Source organism: Malaya genurostris, chromosome 3, assembly GCF_030247185.1.
Source record: "Malaya genurostris strain Urasoe2022 chromosome 3, Malgen_1.1, whole genome shotgun sequence".
Lineage (NCBI taxonomy): Eukaryota > Metazoa > Arthropoda > Insecta > Diptera > Culicidae > Malaya > Malaya genurostris.
This window is the reverse complement of record NC_080572.1, coordinates 37,667,697-37,689,326: the sequence shown is the minus strand read 5'-3', so window position 1 is coordinate 37,689,326 and position 21,630 is coordinate 37,667,697. Positions and strand designations below refer to the sequence as shown.

Below are 21,630 nucleotides of genomic sequence, written 5' to 3'. Positions count from 1 at the left end.
AATTTCGATATCTCCGTTAAAAATGGACAGATTTTAACAATCTATGGCTTGTTGGATAGGTATTACCGTGCGGAATCTAAGTCTGAAAACATATTCTGTTTTCAAGGTCAATTGTGACAGATACTGTCAAAAAACTGAAAATTTTGACATAAAACTTCGTATAACTCAAAAAGTAAACATCCTATCTCAAAACCATTCAATAGCGTTTTGGGTGACGGGGAAACCTTTCATTTGCGACTAGTTTGATCAAAATCGGCCCAGCTATCTCTGAGATCTCGACCTCTTAGTTGACAACACACATACATCGTTTGGTATATGTCATTCGGCCCTCCGGGCCTCGGAAAATTTTTCTAAAATTTGAGCGAATTCTATACCTATTTTTTATATTTATAAAAAAAGGTAAAAAGAAAATTGAGACACTTTTTGAACAAACTTATGCGTTGATACACCAAAATCAAATGAATTTTCTACTAGGGAGAAAGTTTGAACACACGCTGTAGTAGGTTTCCAAACGATGTCCGATGGAATCTTCGTTGATGCAAACCTGTTGATCGTTGTGAAACGCGGGAGTCGACAAGGGGCAGGATCTTTGGAGAGTCGATTTCGTCGTTGATACTCTTCGCCACAAAAGTAGTTTGTTGAATCTTCTTTCGTCGTTCCTGGATGTCAAGACCTAACAGGCGACTTCGAAACAGTGGCAGATCCAAGGGATTTCTCCAAACAGCATTCAACATTATGATTACTCGGTTTGTGTAGTAGTGCAGTTCATGGTTCTATCATCTCAAGATCACTGATTCCGTTTGTAGTGATTATTACAATGTAATGGTACAGAAACAATCATTGCTAGGGATCTATAATCGTTTCTGTTACTTACCAAACGCGAAATAATTTTTTTTTAATCCTCCGTAACTCATGGAACGTTCACCCTAACACTAATGATATCCCATCGTCTTTTGATGTGCACATATCGGGTGTCGCTAGTGATGCATTATTCATCCCAGACTCAGTAGCGACAGGAAGACAAAAATATCCTACCTTCAAGAAAGCACGTAATTGTCAATATGATAAGTAGATTTATACAACATTCATAAAGCTATACAATTTGATTCACCTTTCAATGCCAGCAACAGCGGAAACCAAATCGATATCAATTTCACTTTAAGCAATGAGAGAAAAAAAAACACAATCTAACTCCCATACAAACCGTCCCGTGGTGACTCGGTAATTTTTTGGCACCGCAGCACACCAATCCAAGTGGATGTTCAGAAGCGAAACTTAGATCTGTTTACATATCTAGTAGTTTTCTTCTTCAACTTTAGACCAAACTGTGTATATTAGGCAGTTACTACTGCACTGTTTACCAATCTGCACCCCAACACCAGTCCTGGGGTAGTCGATTTCTAAGGGTGCAAAAAGGATAAGCCTCGTAAACGACTGGCTTTTATTGAATGAAATCAAAATATACGAAGCCACCACCCCTGCTTTTGGTTCTGTTTTAACGATATCGTCACCCGATTCTGTCGGGATTGGAGAACATAAATTTTGCAACGGAGTGAGGCAAAATTCAGAAACTTCAGTCAGGCGAATTTGTTTGTTTTTTATGCTTTTTGAATCACCATAAAAGAGACTCCGATGTCTCTTGCCAACCGATCGATGAATTATTGGTGCCATTTTCCCTACTGAACAAATAATTTATAGAATTCTTGGGTGGACTTCGATACGGTGGGGTGAGTTTGTTTTTTTTTTATTGATAGAGTCTTAATTCAATTATAGTTATGATTGCCATTGCTAGATCGTAATCTTGTTTAGATCGTAAGGACTAGAATGAAGTCGTGGACGGTGGTGGATGATGGATTCAATTAATTCAAATCATCATCATTTCTAACTATGTACCGAAAACAGTGAAGGGGACTGACGTATAGTATCACTTTATCTTATCACAGCTATGGCATAATACGATGACTCTCACTAATAAACACGTGTGTATTTCGGGTCGTATTTCACTTTGTCAGTTATTTTTATTGCAATCTTCGTCATGCACAGTGTATTGAAACGAGGAAATATAAAAAACTTACCCTGAGAACAACTCAACTCAATGCGAAAGGAAATAATTTCATTTTCGCCTTTCTCTATAGAAAGGTAAAAGCAATGCTGGAAAACCCGATTTTTGATTGTAGCTCCGGAGACTCATAGTGTTACATAGTGTTAAACCAATTTCAACATGCTTAGGCTCGTCTGATTCCGGAGATATATTGATATAAGTGAAGTAACATGCAAAACGATTCCGCTCAATTTCCTCAGAGATGGCTTTGTTGTTTACCGCTCAATTTCCTCGGAGATGGCTGAACCGAATTTAACAAGCTTAAGTCTGTTTGTATACAAAGGTGTTGTGTATCATGAATCCCTTCCACAAGGCCAGACCGTCAACAAAAAGTATTATTTGGGCGTTATGAGACGTTTGCGTGAAGAAATTCGCCGACCAGATCTTTTACCACGATATCGCTCCGTCACAAATGTTCACGGATAACGGAACATTTGTCTAAAAACGAAATACCATTCGAATACCATTCAGCAATCATCGAATTCACCTGACTTGGCTCCCTGCGACTTTGTCCTCTTAGGTCGACTTAAGAAATCGTGCCGTGGAACGCGTTTCAGCACCCGAAGTGAAATTATGGAAAAATTGCAGAGTACTATGATGAGGACAATATCGATTTTGATGATTAATCTTGTAATTTTAATTTTCTGAATAAATTCCGGGAACTTTTTGTTCAAGGTAGTATACCATTCGACTCAGTTCATCGAATACGCAAAATGTCTATATGTGTGTATCTGTTTATGTATGTATGTTTGTAACATTTTTACACCTACTTTTCTCTAAGTTCGCTGAACCGATTTTCAGCCAAGTCTTGTAGTCCCATACAAAGCTTCTGAATTTTATTCGAATCCGACTCCTGGTTCCGGAATTATAGGGTGATATGAGCAAAAAAATAAAAATAGGTGCACTAATTTTTCTCAGAGATGGCTGAACCGATTTTCACAAACTTAGGTTCAAATGAAAGGTTCTAGTTTCTGAATCTTGTTTGCATCCGACTTCCGGTTCAGGAGTTGTAGGGCGTTGGTGTAAACATTTTAATTTCAAATTACTTCCTAACTTTTCTCAGAAATGGCGAGACCAATTTTAGCAAACTAAGGTTCAACTGAAATGCTCAAACTAATTCCAAATATAGCTTCACTGTTCCAATATACATGTTATGCCAGTTGATGTCCAAACAAACTTCTTTGTTTTCTGCAAAGAAAAGTATTTAGATGAACACCACAGTATTATATATAAGAATAGCTATTATGAGCACCCATTTCAAGCAAAATTGACCAAATCGTCTATTTATAGTGAAAAATTTTACGAATGCCGACTGGGCACCGAATCAAATGTAGTTGATTACTGATCCGTAACTGCATCCTAATCGGGATTCAATCAGAAAAAAAAACAAAAAAATCATCTACAAACGTTCTAGGTATGGTTTGATTGGATGTGTGTGTGCATTGTACTGAAGTGGTTGTGCTATGGTTTAAGACTCTTAATGACAACACATTCAAATTTTTAGTTAAATGGCAACTGATATAACTGGCATATTTTTCGTGGCGATAAAAGCATTATAATGATTAATTCGGGCTCACTCATTCGGAATATAAGAATAAATTCAGGTTCTCTCAATTACCAATAGACGGTGTTACGGTTAACAAAAAGGCATTCATACTTCGAAGAAAACTTTTTTCTTATATGTTTACCATTTAATTTCAACAGACAATTACCTCTGAGTAACGAACGATTCACTGGCTGGCACGAACGTTTTTGTAAAATCACGTTGTCTGCATCGTCGGAACATCTTCGTAAAATGTTTGGGATCCATTTTATTAATTAAATTTTACTATGTTTCCATTCCTATTTCATAGTACTGCAGTGGTGGAGATTTAGCGGATTATCTGGCCGTCAAGGGTACACTCAGCGAGGATACGATACGACTGTTTTTATGTCAATTAGGTAATTAAAACAAGCAAACGCTGTCCACCATCAGGAGTATCCCCTTGAAGGAACTTCCGTTCTAATAGGTGCTTTCGTTCAGGCGATTGACTCCAGTTATAGACAGTACATTTTAATTTCGTGATTGAGTCAATTGAGCTTAGTTTCAATCGTTATGCGAATTTATAAATTCACTAGGTATCTATAAACACCATACCTATTTTTTTATTTGTATGAATAACTTTTCAGCAAGCGCTATGAAGGCACTGTATGCAGTCGGAGTTGTCCATAGGGATCTAAAACCGCAAAACATTCTGCTGTCTCACAACTGCGGTAAAAATCTTCCAGCCCCATCGAAAATTACTCTGAAAATAGGTTCGTTTCAGAAAAGTTTATCTGTAAAGTGATGCTGTCGTACTAATGACATATTTTGCATTTCAGCCGACTTCGGATTTGCCCGGTTTCTCCAAGACGGAAATATGGCGGCAACTCTTTGCGGATCTCCAATGTATATGGTAGGTATCGGCAATATTTTATTGAAGAACAGTTCAATGACCGCATTATATTTCACCAACAGGCACCAGAAGTAATAATGTCACTGCAGTACGATGCGAAGGCTGACCTGTGGTCACTAGGGACCATCGTTTTCCAGTGTCTAACCGGCAAGGCACCATTCCAAGCTCAGACACCCCAGGAACTAAAAATGTACTATGAGAAAAATGCAAATCTGGCTCCGAAGTAAGCGACCGACAAACTGATTTTGTTTTCATTCAAGTAAGTTATTATCCTGTGATATTTCTTTTTAGAATTCCATCGGGAACTTCAAAAGAACTGACGGATCTTCTGATGGGACTATTGCGGAGAAATGCAAAGGAACGGATGAACTTTGATACTTTCTTCTGTCATGCATTTTTGCAGCGACAGATGACACCACAGAGTAGTGGTAAGTAGGAAATTGAGTCCTTATTTTCAGCAATGCAATATGAACAGACACATTGTTGAAAAAACGCATGCACTTAAGTAAAAAATTGCATTACGAACACCGTAAATGTTGAAGTAACAATTTCGTTTTGATTCCGGTCCAGAAATGCCACAAGCATCAGTAAGTCCACATACAGCGTCTGGTAAAGCTATCTGTCCACAACAAAAGACGCTTTTATCTCCACTGCAACAGCAGCAATTTCTTATGCGGCAACAGAACCAGCTGCAAATACAGCAAGCCCAACAACAACAACTTCAGTTACAGTTACAACAACAACAACTAGAACAGCAAAAGCAACAGACCTTGGAGAACAATAACGGTACGTGTCTAATGAAAATCTTACAAATTCTAGCTGTTTACATATGACTAACAATTAACTGTTTAAAAGTCATAACAATAACTGCACGCGTAGAAAAAATCGTGTCTTTTAAGACTGCCTGTTTCGAAAATCAAAAATTTTACATTTTCATAGTCGATTTAACACAAAATTCATGCATTTGGATTTATTTTTAAGAGTGAAATATGTAATTTTATAATTTTATATGTAGTTAATGTTTGAAAATGTTCGATCATGTAAAATTACCAAAGGAGTGGGGGGGTGGGGGGGGGGGGGGGGGGATAAATGTGTATTTCTGTATTTTTAGGGGTATCTTTACGAAAGTGTCGAAACATTTGGTAAATTTTTTTATCTGAAATATATAGCAATGTATGAATCATTAATTAAAAATTTCTTAGAATCTGTTCGGTTTTGGCTGTTTGAATTTGGAAACTCAATATACTTAGATATAGTTTTCTGTGTGAGGCATGACGCCAAAACCGATATTCGAAGTGCATGATCGTTTCAAAAAGGCAATCTGCTCCTATGATAAGCGAAATGAAATGTTCATCTTCACATGAATCATCGCTATAGAAATTTTTTACGCTTCCTGGAAAAAAATCTGGAAATTAAATACGTTGCGTTTTTATTATGGTCTTGGCGGATTCCAAACTGATATTATTTTTTCTGTTAATTAAATAATACGAGGGTTGTTACTTATGTATTTAGCCTAAAAATGAAACAATATTATATCGGAAATGGTTTTATTTCAAAATATTCTCCTATATGATCAATACACTTTTGCATACGCTTGAACCAATTTTTATAACATTTTTTCCACTCTTCTTGTGATACTCCCAAAACATGTTTTTCGAATACTTCAACTACTTCTTCTGGAGTATTGAATCGCTCCCCACGCAGTTTATTATTCTTGGAAGGGAACAAATATAAGTCGTTAGGTGCCAAGTCAGGGCTATACGGTGGGTGGCCCATCAATTTCGGGTGTTCAAATTTTCGGTTGTTTGAACCGATGTGTGAGAGCTTGCATTATCGTGATGAAGAATGATTTTGCGTCTTGTTTGTTTTCCTTATTTTACGAAGATCGTTTGGTAAACAAACGGTCCTCTTAAGCAACGGTAGCGATATGCCCGTTTATACCGAAAAAACAAGCCACAATTTTCTTTGAAGTGCTTCGATCACTTGTGTTGGATTTGGTTCTTCATGGAACACCCATATCAACTGCTGTTTAGTTCCGGACTCATATGAGTTTCGTTACCTGTGTAGATGTTATACACTATGTTGTTTTCTTTGCACCAATCGACACGAGTCTTTTTTGAACGATTGTCAAATTATGTGGGATAGAACGTGAACAATTTTTTACGACTAAGAGTTCATGCAAAATAACATATAAGCTTTTCACACTAATGCCCAAGGCTGTCTCCATTTCACGGTACGTAACATGGAGGTCTTCCATTATCAGGTTTCTTCATAGCGTCAATGTTTTCTGATAAAACAACTGACTTTGGACGACCTTCTTTGAACTCATCGGCACTCGAACTACAACCACGATTGAATTCGTTATACCAGTTTTTTTTACAGTCGCATAGGATGGTGCTACACTGCAAAAAGCACTCTTGTTTTGATAATCCACGAGGAAATTCGTTTTTACTGTGGTAATATTTTCAACTCACTGTAATTAAACCAAATAGCACTCAAATGACAGAATGTTCTAAAGATGATAATGGTTAAAAATGTCAAACTTTATGATGGAAACCTCAAATCTATCGCGCAACACTTAGTGTTTCTAAGGCTAAATACATAAGTAACAACCTACATAAGAGTTGCTTAGGAAATGGTATGGGAATTGATATCATTTCAAGTCAAACTAAATATCTCATCCGTATGATAGCCACAGTTGCCGGCTGCCTTCATCTCCCTTATTCACGGGGAATGATAAAAGATAAGAAAGATCGGAAATGCTAACGCTTCACCTACCTTACGGAAGATCGTCGACTCATCAGACTCTTCTTTATGCATCGCGGAGTTGGTTTTTGGACAGGTATATGTCAAGGATTCGAACTAAGCAAGCGATGTAACCAAATATTTTTTTTTATATCGTTTATTTATATCCGGCTTTAACCTAATTTTGGTCGTTCGCCGGGTTTGTATCCAAAAGGGAGGGGGGGGGGGGGATGAAATCATGGGGAGAGGGGGAGAGAAGGTATTTGTAAATTACAATGTGTTATTTTACAATTAATAATTATCAAAGGTTCTAGAGTGTTGATGGCCGCGGAGGAACGTCCTCGTGGATGGCCGCAGGCTAAGTCCATCCGGATCTAGTTCGCTGTTTTATTCCGAACATCGTTTGGATTGGTATGGCTTGTTTCAACGGGTTGTTCCAACTGTCGGCCGCGGACAACATCCTCGGGGGCCCGCCCCCGGCGGATGGCCGCTTTCTGGTTTTGGCGTTGTGCGTGTAAAAGAAAAGAAAACAAAATAAGATGGTTAGTTAGAAAAATGGGAGGGTTGATAAATGGTTGTATTAGGGGGTGTATGAGAGGAGGGGGTTTCCTTCGGCTAACCAAATATTAATGTATTATACGACGGCTAGGAATTTAAAACACTCATCACACTGTAATTCCGAAACTGGAATTTGAATCTATATAAAAGTTAGGAATGATCGAAAGACTTTTAATTTGAATCTAAGATTCAGAAAAACGGTTAAGCCATCTCGGAAAATGAGAGTGAGTTCCGTTTTGGATATCGTCAGCGAAGCCAAAAAGTTGTACGGACTTTCGGAAGATCGTGCCAGTCGTGTCGATCCTCGCTCTTCGAATCACACCTTCCAAGGCAATATTGAACAAGATACAAGAGAGTCCATAACCTTGACGTAGCCCTCTCCGAGATTCGAAGGGACTCGAGAGCGTCCCAGATACTCGGACATAGCTCATCACTCTATCCATCGTTTCTTTGACCAATCGCGTCATTTTACTCGGGAAACCGTATTCGTGCATTATCTGCCATAGCTGTTCTCGATCGATTGTGTCGTATGCCGCTTTGAAGTCAATGAATAGGTGATGCGTAGGTACGTTGTATTCACGACACTTCTAGAGTATCGAGTCTTATCGCGAATATGTGATCCGTAGTGGCGCGGGCTCCAGTAAATCCCGCTTGGTATGGACCTACGAATTCCTTAGCTATTGGTGATAGACGACGGCAAAGGATTTGGGAGAGTACCTTGTAGGCGGCGTTCAATAATGTGATTGCGCGGTAATTGCAACAATCTACACAGCACAAAATTTTGAAATTTACAGGTGACGTAAATCTGCATATGACACAATTCATAGAACGTAATCCGTGAAACGACTGAATTTTACAAGAATGATATAAATATACGCCCGTTTTTCAAGAACACGTGTGAATTTACATGTTTTAGAACTTAAAAGTATGTCAGAGTGAATTAAATATAAGTTATATTTACTGTAAAATTGAATTATTTTTGACGCTCATATATGTCGGTCTCAGCAGACGTAGATTTACACGATTTTTTCTAGGTGTGTAGCTTATCACCCTTTTTGTAGACGGGACATACCACTCCATCCATCCATTCCTGCGTAGAATCTCCTCCTCCCAAATCTTAGAAATCATCCAGTGCAGCGCTCTAGCCAGTGCCTCTCCTCCATGTTTGAGCAGCTCGCCTGATAACTGGTCATTGCCCGCGGCTTTGTTGTTCCTCAGCTTGCCGATCTACTCACTTATCTCCGACAGATCATGTGCTGGGAATCTGTCGTCGGCTGGGCGTGCACCAAGATTGATTCCTGTGTCGTTCTCTGTATCTTGTGCTTCGTAATTCAGATGCTCGTCATAGTACTGCTTCCACCTGTCGATCACCTCACGTTCGTTCGTGAGAAAGTTACCACTGGTATCTCTGCACATTTCGGCCTGTGGCGTGTAGCTTCTACATGAGCAGTTCACCTTCTCATAGAACTTCCATGTGTCATTTGCGCGGTATAGCTGTTCCATCGCGTCGCGATCTTGGTCTTCTTGATGGCGCTTTTTCCTCCGGAAAACCGTGTTCTGTCTGTTCCTGGCCTGTCTGTATCGTTCCTCGGTTGCTCTCGTGCGGTGTTGCATCATCCTTGCTGCATTCTTCTCTTCGAAAAACTGCTGACATTCGCCCAACCAGTCATTTCTTCGATTCGATAACCTCGTACCTAGTACGGTTGCAGCAGTGCTACTCACGGCGGACCTTATGTTTCTCCAGCCGTCTTCAAGTGTCGCCGCGCCAAGCTACTCTTCTGTTAGTAGCACTAGCTCCAGTTGTTGCGCGTATTCCTCTGCAGTACGAACGCTAAGTAGCTGCTCGAGATTGAGTCCCGGCATTCCTGTGCGACGAGTGTTGTGCACCGTCGATAGTTTTGAGCGCAGACAAACCGCGACAAGGTAGTGGTCAGAATGTTGGCACTGCCAAGGTAGTGGTCAGAATGTTGGCACTGTGGTAAGTACGGACATTGATGACGACGGAGAAGAATCGCCCGTCGATGAGAACGTGGTCGATTTGATTTTCCGTATGTTGATCAGGTGATCTCCAGGTGGCTTTGTGGATATCTTTGCGGGAGAAGAAGGTGCTTCGAACTACCATTCCTCGGGAGACTGCAAAGTTTACGCATCGTTGACCGTTGTCGTTTGTTACCGCGTACAGGCTCTCCAGCCCGATCACGGGCCTGTACATTGCCTCCCTGCCTACCTGAGAATTCATGTCACCGATGACGAGTTTTAGATCCCGCCGTGGACAGCTGTCGTAAAATGCTTCCTTCTCGTCATCGGGTCTCGTCTCATGTGGGCAGTGCACGTTGATGATGCTGTAATTGTAGAAACGGCCCTTGATCTTCATAACGCACATCCTATCACTGATTGGCTGCCACCCAATCACGCGCTTCAAATCCCGTTTCTAGAACACTGGTTGTATCACAGCTCTGGTAGAAGGCAGTCGCTCGAAGTCCATTTTTCCACACCTTCTGTCCCGTCCAACAAATTTTCTGCAGTGCTAAGACATCGAAACTAAGCCAAGGCAAGCCCCCCTTCCCTGTCAGCATACGACCAAGGTCCCACCGGGGTTGGTTACCCGATCTTTCCTATGGTTACTCGCACCCCAGCCGGCACCGCGGGGAGGTAGGGATAGGAGTTACTGGACAAGAGGCTAAGAACCACAGTCGTTTACCAACCGTTTCTGGTACTTCCGGAACCGGATGCCGAGTACCGGTATATCCGAGGTGTGGTTGTCGACTCGCCGGAATTGTGAAGTAGACGTATTATTTACTATTTAAAACAAATCTTTAGACTCGTCAGAACCGGAAGTCAGATCCGTATGAAATTCAAAACTTTTCTATGGGGAAAGAGCCTTCGTTTGTGAAAATTGGTTCAACCGTCTCGGAGAAAACTGACTCGAATGGTATATGACACTCGACTTTTCGGGTCTCGGTTCAAAAGTCGATTTGTAACGGAATTATAGAGTGATGAGTGTTTAAAATTTCAAGCCGCTTTTAAAGTGGGCTCAAAACTGTTCCAATTATTAGGACATATTTATTGCTGGCCATACGAATCGACTCCGACTATGCCTGTTCCTGTAACATCCGGTTCCGCAAGTAGTGGAAAAAGTGATCAAAAGCTACTAAAATAATCTCACTTTATTTTCTCAGAGATGGCTGAACCGTTTTTTTTCACAAACTTAGGCCTAAGTGAAAGTTGTTCGATTTGTAGCTTATACTAGTTTACGACCAAACAAATTTATTTATTTAATATTTATGGTGGTATGAGTAAAAAGCGTTATTACACCACTATGTACATTTAAAAACAGGTTTTTACATTATCACCTGGGAATATTTGCTATAGATTCAGACTATTCTTGTTCAAATTGTGTTATACGTTACCTGTAACAATTGTATATTCTCGCAGAGTGAATACTTGTGAAGCTTTACAGGTAATAATTTCACTGTTATAATAAAGACGTCAGTTTTGAGAAGCCTAAGTAAATCAGGAGAAAGAACAGTAATGTGACTAGTTACTAATTCAATTTGGCTTGCTCGCACTAGTCAGTGAATTTGGAGGTGGATAATATTTCAACTAATACACTACTGCGGCTGCTCTTCTTATATGAAAACAAAATACAGAAACAAATCGGTATGCTTGGGTTCATCCATCCAATAGTATCCCCGTTGAACGTTAGTGTTCTGTTTCTGATATATATATTTGCATTGTTTTTGTTTCTCTCGTTTCCGACGATCGGATGGTGCGATGAACCTGTCATTTATATATGTATCCGGAGGAGATGAGGAAAATTGGCAGAATGTCAACAATCAGAGAAACAAGTTTTTCCTCCCGTTTTTTTTCTTTTCGCGTAATCGCCTTGGCGCGAGAAACAAGATTTTGAGACGTAATATTCAGCTTCAAGTTCGAGAATTTTGCGTTTTGTCGCACTAATATAAAAATAGTTATTTGTCAGTAATCGTTAGAGTTAAAGTGAGTGTAGTGTTCTGAATGCTTAATTATATTTCTTAACAATTATTATCTGGTTTTATTAATCTTAATAAGCACAATTGATGAATCTGTTCGTTCTCATTCCAGTGCCAGTAGAAATTGATGATAGTGTTACTACGCTCGCTAGTGCTAATAATACACCCAACAGCAGTCAGGACAACTCAGATGATTTTGTATTAGTACCAAACAATATACCAATGGATACGTGCGCTGGGAACTATGACAAGAGGTTTGTGTTCTTCTTCATACATAGAAAAAAGGGCTTATTTCAAATCAATGAATATTCTCGCTTGCAGCAAACCTACTAGAGTGCCTCAGACAGCTTCGAACACTCAGGCGAGTCCACCAAGACCTAGCTCTTTGCCGATCTCGGAAGCGAAGCCCGTACCAACGGCAGCTAGAAAGATTTCCCGACCACAGAATCAAACTCCACCAAAAGTATATTGGAACTTTGTACTGTTAAATTTGGTCCCTTCAACATTTTTTATCAACATTTTCAGAGCATCCCCAATGCAATACCGCGATCTCAGCCGATCAGTATGAAACGATCTGAGCATCGAAACAGTAATTGTGATATCAGTTCAATATCGCCGCCAGCAGTGCAATTCGCAATCGGTACACCTCCCACTGGGGGCCGACGGAGGTCCACCTCGGGTGGTTCTCTTTCGGAAACACCTCCACCTCCCTCTTGCTGGACGGTAAGTCCTGCCTCGCACCATTCTCCATTGCGCCGTTCCGGTACCAGCTCACCAGTATTATCGAATGCCCTATCGAAGCTTCCGGCGCTGGGTAGTCCCACGCTGATGAACACAAATGACAACAATAACATCCATCCATTGGGGTCAAGGGCTTTCACGTTGCCCGAGATGGGTACCACCGGTGGGTTACAAAGCTACTTACATGATAACAATCTGGACGACCACCCGATCAACTTCCACGCTCCGGAACTGCCTGCTGAAACGTTGCTAGATGTAAAAAAATTTTACTTTCTGGTATTATGTAAAAAAATTAATTTTATTTATTTATTTTTAGCGTGAACACAACGAAACTCTAGCCAAGCTCAATTTTGTTATAGCCCTCACGGATTGCATTCTAGAGGTAGCGGATTCGCGGTGTGCTCCCTTATCGGCCCTGATGTCAGCTGATGCTCAACCGATTGCACCACACGCGCCAGAGCATTGTAAACGAGCGGAACGATTGGTTCTGCTGGTCCGTGCCCTGAATCTACTATCATCGGGTATGCATCTGGCGTCGTCACAGTTGCAGAATGGGCACCTGAAACCATCGAATACCGTCAAAAGTGGTAATGTCTCCTTTTTTGCTATCTTACAAATTGTTCAAGAGAAAAGATGATGCCAATTGCTGAATTTTTATTTCTATTTTTTAGTGCTTTCGATGATGCATTCGCGATACCGATCGACCTTGTGCGAATCGAAGAAACTAAATGGTACGGGACTACTGCAGAGGGCCGGGGCTAGCAATATTACCGCGGATAAAATACTGTACGATCACGCTATACAAATGGTGAGTGTTTTAGCAATTGTTGATCCAATATCTCATTTTATGGCATTGAATGACAACTAGTTAGGCTGCTTATATTCATTTTACGTCAAAATTAAGTAAATCTGAGAACAGTGATTCTTTTACTTAGTTGGGTGTTAGGATTGATAAAAAATCAACTTCAACAAGGAGCTACTTTCTAGTAGTCAGAAAGCTTCAGAAAGCTTTAAGGTCTTCACAGTTCTGTTTGGCTCGTTAAAAACGCTAATAACTGGAAAAAGCATACACCAACTAAAAGTATCACTTGCTGCATAGTTAGCCTGTTCGGCCATCGATGAAAACTAATCTTTAATGACGGTTTACTTTTCCGAGTAGCCAAGATAGCCGTTTATTGTCGGTAACTCGCAGAAACACTACCGTGCACCTGTCATGGTGGTATAAGGCTACCATACAAGTAAGCGGAAATATTTCAACAAAAAAATGGTCCACTGGTTTTTTGTCCCATGTCGTAAAAGGCCACAAAACTTTTTGAAGGAGCTTAGGTAATGCAATTGTAAACAAAGTATCTTGGACTGTGTCATACGATTCTTCGTAACAATCTATAGGCGATTATATGCCAATGCATTCACGCCTACCATATATTGTAAAAAAGTACTGCAGATAGAATATTCATTATCCTGTTTGATAATGGTTGGAGTACCATAAATCATTTTCCAGCATAAAAGTATAGCAACTATGAATGTATTCCGTCTTCTGCAGAAAGGTAAAGCTGCTATAGCTAATCCACGTAAAATGTCTCGCATGTTACTTGGATATGTCCAACTCTTGAGCAATTCCAGAAATTGGTATCAAATCATCAGACTTCAAGAAAAGTCTGATTTTCCCTTAGCTGAATTTGACTATTCTCTTTCAATAGTCCTTTGTAATATTAAACCATTCTGTTTCAACAGATTTCGCAGTCGATTCCTTGCGTACAGAACTATACAACAAATGCTTTTGTATGAGCGCAAGTTTACAAGCTGCGCCACTAGCTGACATGTTTGTATGCAGCCCTTCTTGTGTTTTTTTTTTCAACTAGCTGACAGCAGTGATGGCATTTCACTAGAGTAATACACCATCCTATATCCTTCCTAGTGTCCATTAGACAGACTTTGAGCGTGTGCTTGTGTTGAAAGAAGCTCTCGCCTAAATACATCCAAGTGATCACTGGCGCGTGATGGTGAGTGAACACTTCTGTGAACTTCAATTAATAGAGAGTAGATCTGGCCTTGCAAAGAAAAACGAAATTTCAACGATGGTTTTTTGCCGATTATTCTACGCACCAGAGTGCTCACCGGCGTGTACACCTCTGTGAAAATATCTGCGTCCACCTCAGAGAATTTGAGAGCTCTTTGGTTGCGGTTCAGTGCTAGATGTAAAAGAAAATAAACACGCGCACTCATGATGCGTGTACACTTTATATAGCAGTGGTGTATATATGTGAAAGAGGAGATCTCTCGTTAAAAATGTCAGTGCGAGGAGAGAAAATTCACTTGCTCTTCGTTACACAGAGAAGACGGACATCTCTGGTTAACAGCGGTAAAGCTGGTTCAGGACCAACGAAATCATTCGTTCCACCAGCTCTTGTCAATTCATCAGTCCATTCATTTCCAGTAATACCAGAATATTCGCGTACTCATAATAAGTAAACTGGTATTCGATTTGAGTTCGACATGCGATCATTAGATTCGATCGTGAATCATTCGAACCTGAGTGCCTGAAAAACTGCCTGACCGACAGAACAAAAATAACACTAACTGAAAATGGTATGGATTTAATTCTAGTGGCACCCTCTCATAGGAACGATACGAACTTTTCAGCCGATCTGTTATATTCGTTTACCACAGATTCTCTGCTCAAGTGCCGATTGTATTCCACACAGAATCGCGTAGATTTCCGCTTGGAACACAGTACAGTTTCCACCAAGTGAATGAAGCTGCGCTAGTCTCATTTCATTCATATTGCTTTGGAAGGTGTAATATGAAGAGCGAGGATCGACATGATTGGTACGATCTTCAAAAGTCAGAAAGCTTTTTGGCTTAGCTGACGACGTTGATATTGTAGCATTTTGTGTAACATTATTTCGAAATATTTAAAAAAAATAGGTAGAGTGCAATGACGTGGCAATATCACACAACCCTTTTTTTGCTCTAAGTTTTGTTTATGTAGCCAGGTGATCAGATTCTTTTGTTAGCTTTAACTGAATACACAGCCCATGTACGACCTGACAATTTTTTTTTTGTAATTGAATAAACTTCGACAATAAAAATAAACTTAACTGATAGTCTACAGTTAATCAAAAGTAGGATTCTACTTTCGCCGCTTGGAGAATAAAAGTATCTACGAGAATTTCGGATGAATCCTTTAACTGCTTCAATATCGATGACGCTATTTTGGGACGCGGACAAATCGTATTGATTCCTGTTGATTTCGACTGTTCATCATGCCAAAACGAGGAAAACGTCAGAGTGTTCCAGATCCCAATCTCCAAAACGCCAATCGATGTCAAAGCCACGATACGAGCACTGACGGTGAGGAGCGATTGTTACATCCGGAGGAATTGCGTCATCTGATACCTGATCTGATATTCTGAAATGCGGTATCGTCGATTTTACGGATGCTTGCGGCTCCGAGGCTTCCATTGGCCAATGACGAGTAGTGGTAAGGGCATTAGCACACGAACGCAGCTCGATTCCGGGCCTCAGAATGCTCTGCAATCCGGCCTCGTGGCTACACCGGTTTCGCTTCTTCTCCCGAGGTTACGCACGAGTTTGGGACGGGCGCTTATTGCGGGAACGGATACTAACCGCGCGGGTGTACTTTCTAATTCCGTATTATTTCCCGAGAGGGTAAATGATCGACAATTATCATATATCTCTAATTCCATCGGATCACGACACTTGCTCACACCCGATAATCTTCGCCTAGGCTTGTCGCCCGTTCATTGTACGACTCGCTCGACTTGGGACAATTGATCTTCACGTCTTACCTCGCTCGCGCCTCATCATGAATAGAACGAACTCCAACCCAGAGATCGTCTCCCCCTCCGGCTCCTCATCGACTCTATATCCTTTTCTATCTGTGATCGTTATCAACGTTTGCGATGTTTCGGTTTTGGTAGCCGTATATCGCATGGGTGTGCTCGGTAGCAAAGGTGTTTGAAATGACAGTTAACTACATTTAACAATACTAGGCCTTACTCCTATCGCATGAACTCAAGTACATATATATTTATATAATTAGTATATTAAAATTAATTTTGGACATGGTAGCATGTTACACAGTACAACGACATTCACGAATTGTTGCAGCATATGAAATGGTGCGAATCTAATTTTCAACATCGCAAGAAGAAAGGAGGGAATTACACGCCATCGAACTCGAAGAAAGCGTCCGAGATGCAAAACTAATCAGTTAGGTGTGAAACCGAAAGGAGAATTCGTCTGTTACTGTCAACTGCCAGGAGGCAGGCCACAAGTCGATAAACTTGTCCGAAGCCTCTGCGTTTGGAGCGATGTACTAATTGTCAACCAACCGGACACACTGCCGCTGCATGCCAGAGGAAATCAGCAACGCCGACCGAACGTAAATGTAATTTGTAGCGACAATCAATTGAAAGAGCGAATCATCCATACCGATTCGGATTCAATGATGATGAGTGTTCAGATTATCCTAGGAGATGTTCTTAAGGAGTACAGGGTTTTAGTAGATTCTGCAAGTGCAGTAAGTCTATTCAAAATTATTAATTTACTTCATAACTTCAAGAATGGGTTTTATCACGTGGAAATTGAGGATAAATCGCAAAGGTACACCGCGTTCGTAACCTCTGAAGGTAAATATGAATTCAATCGATTACCGTTTGGTTACGCTAATTCGCCATCGATTTTCGTGAAGTATATAACAAAAGTGCTTGCAAAAAATGATCAAATCCGGTATATTAATCCTATTCATCGATGATATTCTGGTCGCATCCGAATCCGTCGATGAGCATTTAGAAACGCTTTGCAAACTGTTTTGTACTCTACCCAATAATCATGTTGAACTAAATTTCGAGAAGTGCAAATTTCTGAAAACTAGGATTGATTATTTGGGGTACGAAGTTACCCATAATCAAATTCATCCGTCCGAACGGCACGTGGAAACAGTTAAAATAATTCCAATTCCGACTTCAAGACGGAATCTGCAATGATTCGTAGGCCTAGTCAGTTATTTTCGAAAGTTTATATGTTATATCAGTTTAACAAAATTGCATTGCCTTTGTACGAACTGATGAAAGAAGGAAACAATTACAGCTTCACAGCGACACACGTTGAAGCATTCAATCGATTGAAGGAAGCAATAATCTCGAAGCGCGTACTATGCATATACTCACTCACAGCGGAGAATTGCGTCACACACCGATGCGTCTGCAGCTGGTTTTGGTGGCATATTGGTACAACGACAAAACGTTGACAATCAAAGTCATCTTTGGGACCTTTTTATTGCTCGTCTAAGACCTTTGCAGATTTCCGGTTTTTGGTTCACCTTTTTTTTGCTCTTCGAAAATCTTTGCGGATTTCCGGATTTTTGTTTTTTGCTCACTAATCCAACGATGGGGGCGGCAAAACTCTTATTTTGCCCCGGGTGCCAAATTTCCTCGGTACGCCACTGATATCGGTCATCAATATATGAAATCATAAGTCGGGAATCCAAGGTCAATAAGTTTCCTCAACCACCAGCAACTAATGGCGTTTTTCCTTGAAAAGCACTCGTGGCGTGGATTGCTCTGGTTTTGCACTTTCGAGCAGAAATGACAATGAAACACCGTCCGAATATTACATTTCTGCTCGAAAGTGCAAAACCAGAGCAATCCATGCCACCAGTGTTTTTCAATTGAAAACGGCATAAGTTTCAAAAAAGTGGTGATAGTACACAACCTTGAGGACACCCACAGACACTTGCCGTAGCGATGAGCAAAGACGTCGATTGCTAAGGATTGTGATAATTGGAAGTAATTTGTAGATATGACACGACCACGGGATGCTTCCAGAATTGAATTCAAAGGCACGTTATCGAAGACACCTTCAATATCTAGGGTAACTCTCTAGCAAGATTATTACTATTAATATTATTTAATATATGTTTATGTTTTCAAATCGAATTATATTTAATTAATGTAAATGCATCTACGAAACGCTGTGTTGTAAATGTTCAAATTATGACAGAAAATTTCAGTGTGGCTAGTACTGAATTTTTAATTGACACTCTCTCACACACAGCCCACTTTCCGTTCAATGCCAATAAATGAGCGCAGTTTTCACCAATAAAAAAGTGACAATGGACAACTTTAAATTCCATTTTTCACCTCCTACAAATATTCTTCGTTCTAGTGTCAATCGGCTGCTCTAGACGAACTGTTCGGCAACCCGGAGGATTGCTTCACCCGTTACCAATCAGCACAGATTCTTCTCCATTCATTGGCCCAAAAGTGCAGTCATCCACAGGACAAAATGTTGTTATCAAAATGTAAGTACGGCTCAAATTTGTTAGTAATCTGAGAGTAAATTCCACCGAGAACAGACATCCAAACTATTTGAAAAAGGCGGTATAAAGATTACAAGTGAAAATTCGTAAAAAATAACCGTTATGTTTTGCATGCATGAATTAACATTGTATGCAACCTCGAAGGCAAGATCCCAAAAGCGATGGCTGGGTTGCTAAAAGCGCCTTAAGGTAAATTGCTACTTGGTGATCATTTTGCCAAACAACCACGGCCATAGTATGCACGTAGTATAACATCAAGTTCACACTATGACCTCAACACGTGTTTTGCGGCTATCTTGATCACATTTTCCTTATCGGTAGTTGTTATGTTAAAACATATATTAATTACCGACAAAGAAATGTCACCAAGATAGCCGAAAGTTATAGTGTGTACGCAGTTCAATCCAAGTGAGCATAATCTAATACATGCATATTATTATTATTTTGCTTTGCAGATAAAGATGCAGTAGAGAAGCGGCTTTATATTCTACAGCAGCAGGGCCTAATCTATACAACTGACGATTTGTCATGAACCAGCGCTTTGCAGACGCTCAGAAGACGTCTGGCAAAGATCTTCTGACTGACTGGTCCTGTGACAGCTTTAGATAAGTTGAACAGTGCACAGGATCCACTCGAACAGATAATTCGCGAAACAAATGGATCGAGCAATGAAAGCGAATGAGTGTGATTATTTGACTGCTTAGGTGTTTAGTTGCATATTCCGTGAGATTTATTCCATGAAATTATTTATTCAATTTTCTGTTACACATGATGCATCGTTGGTGAGGTTGAAAGCGATCGCGAATAGGTAAAAAACCGGTGTAAATAACCAGATGAACGTAATCATGGTAAAAGCTTTGCCTAAGAGATCATTGAACGCTTCCTAAAGTAGAATTACAACTCTTCTGAAGCTTGCTCGCAAAATATATACCTTTAGTGTACATATATGACAAATTGTCACCATCAATTGTAAATACACAGTGATCAGTTTCTAATGCTGGAAAGTAGTATTCATACACAGAGCTTTTGTACAATTCGCAGCTTAAGATGTTTGTGCTTGAATTAATCAAAATTGTTAAAACTAGAAGAAAATTGTTAGCAGATCATCATTCAGAACCGTAATAAAACACTTAATTAGTGATAGAAAAGGCGTGTTCTATCACAATACAATAAAGTAGAACATATTTATAAGTACAGCAGATACTATTTTTGAACAATCCTTAATTTACTCAAAAACATTATGTCAATAAAATATAGAAAGATGCTTCCGTAATCAACCAACGGTGTTGTCATGCTGATTGTGTTTTCCTGTAATATTCATACTCAACCGTTAAATGAACACCAGCATGAACCCTACCATCTCGGAAAAATGCTAATCTGCAAGTTACAACCGCTGCGCGTGATACCTTTTATGTAGCAGTAGCGGTAATCCGTTCAACTATAGACTACCATTCGAATGAATTATTGTTTTTTTTTATTTTTTACTCCACCATCAACCATCTGAATAAACTAATTTCCAAATAGATGCGTAGTCTGTGGTAATTCCATCTCGAATGTTTGCCAGTATCGAAACAATGATAGAGATTGTGGAAAATAAGCACATGGCATCTGCAAATTTGAACAAACCGTCTGACCTCCATTTCTTTTTTTACCGGTACCACGAGGCAGAGTAACCTTGATGATAAAAGCGTAGTACCTAAGTACAAAACAACTAAGCATACATCTCTAGACAGTAAAATGAAAACTTTTAGAACTATGAACTAAATGTTTATTCTCTACATGGAGAGCCTATATACTCTCTATTTAGGGAAAAATGAGACACAAAAATTACTAAATTGAATATACACGTTAAGCAAAGGTATTTATGAACTAATAGAGGATTTCACAAAACTAAGTTTCATTTAAATAAACTGATCATTACTGTAGAGTGAGCAGTGCAATTTTATCCGAAAGTGGAATGCGAGGATACATAATACGACGTCAACATTTCAAAAGGGCCTAAAACAATTGTAAGTTTCTCTTTGTTTACTTTCTCTTCCCACTATATCTGCGTTATTATACATACATGAAAATTTTGTAAGTACACGTGGAATTAAGAAGATTAACAAAAGAGAAAGTAAACAAAGAGAAACTCTCATTGGTTTGTGTGACCTTAAGAAAGGTTGACATCGAATTGTCCGGAAATGAAATTTAACTGTCATGTCAAATAATAGCGATCCTCATCCGCAGAACTTTTATTAAAAAAATAATAAGGCGAATAATTAAAATCATGACTACACAAAACAAAAAAATGTAAAGTTGAAAAAATAATATAACACATGAATCATATTATTATTGGAGGGAAAAACTGCATATGTTAGAGAAACACTATAAAAACAACCAAAATCTTCGTAAAACAATAATAAAAAAAAATAACATAATAATTCCAACCGCAATTCTGTTCTTCGAAATCTACATGTAACGTACCTAGTTTGAAGAATTTTTTTTCCATAAATACGTTTATTTCATAGGCAATATACATAAGTTTTTCTTCGCCGTGGCATCCACAATACATAGTACTTCAAACCTAATACATTTCAAATATCATATTAGTATGTTGGTATTCATTAGTTAATCTAAACACTGTTATTATAAACCGAGTTGCTATTATAAATTACATTTAATGAAATACATTTATTTTGTTCATGATCTTATAACTATTTCAGGTTTGTT

The 21,630-nt window shown here is 39.5% G+C and overlaps 1 protein-coding gene across 1 annotated transcript in view; it reads left to right on the top strand.

Moving 5' to 3' along the window:
• The window catches only part of LOC131439038 (serine/threonine-protein kinase ULK2), a 92,164-nt gene extending 70,823 nt beyond the window's left edge, over positions 1-21,341 (top strand). Inside the window, exons 3-15 of the mRNA XM_058609555.1 lie at positions 3,955-4,042; positions 4,271-4,396; positions 4,463-4,536; positions 4,599-4,759; positions 4,828-4,964; positions 5,107-5,322; positions 11,944-12,085; positions 12,153-12,294; positions 12,357-12,827; positions 12,889-13,159; positions 13,244-13,380; positions 18,765-18,900; positions 19,374-21,341. Coding sequence (XP_058465538.1) covers positions 3,955-4,042; positions 4,271-4,396; positions 4,463-4,536; positions 4,599-4,759; positions 4,828-4,964; positions 5,107-5,322; positions 11,944-12,085; positions 12,153-12,294; positions 12,357-12,827; positions 12,889-13,159; positions 13,244-13,380; positions 18,765-18,900; positions 19,374-19,450 — 2,178 coding nt within the window. The 3' untranslated portion in view covers positions 19,451-21,341. The remainder of the gene's footprint in view (positions 1-3,954; positions 4,043-4,270; positions 4,397-4,462; positions 4,537-4,598; positions 4,760-4,827; positions 4,965-5,106; positions 5,323-11,943; positions 12,086-12,152; positions 12,295-12,356; positions 12,828-12,888; positions 13,160-13,243; positions 13,381-18,764; positions 18,901-19,373) is intronic.
• Positions 21,342-21,630: the final 289 nt, after the last annotated feature.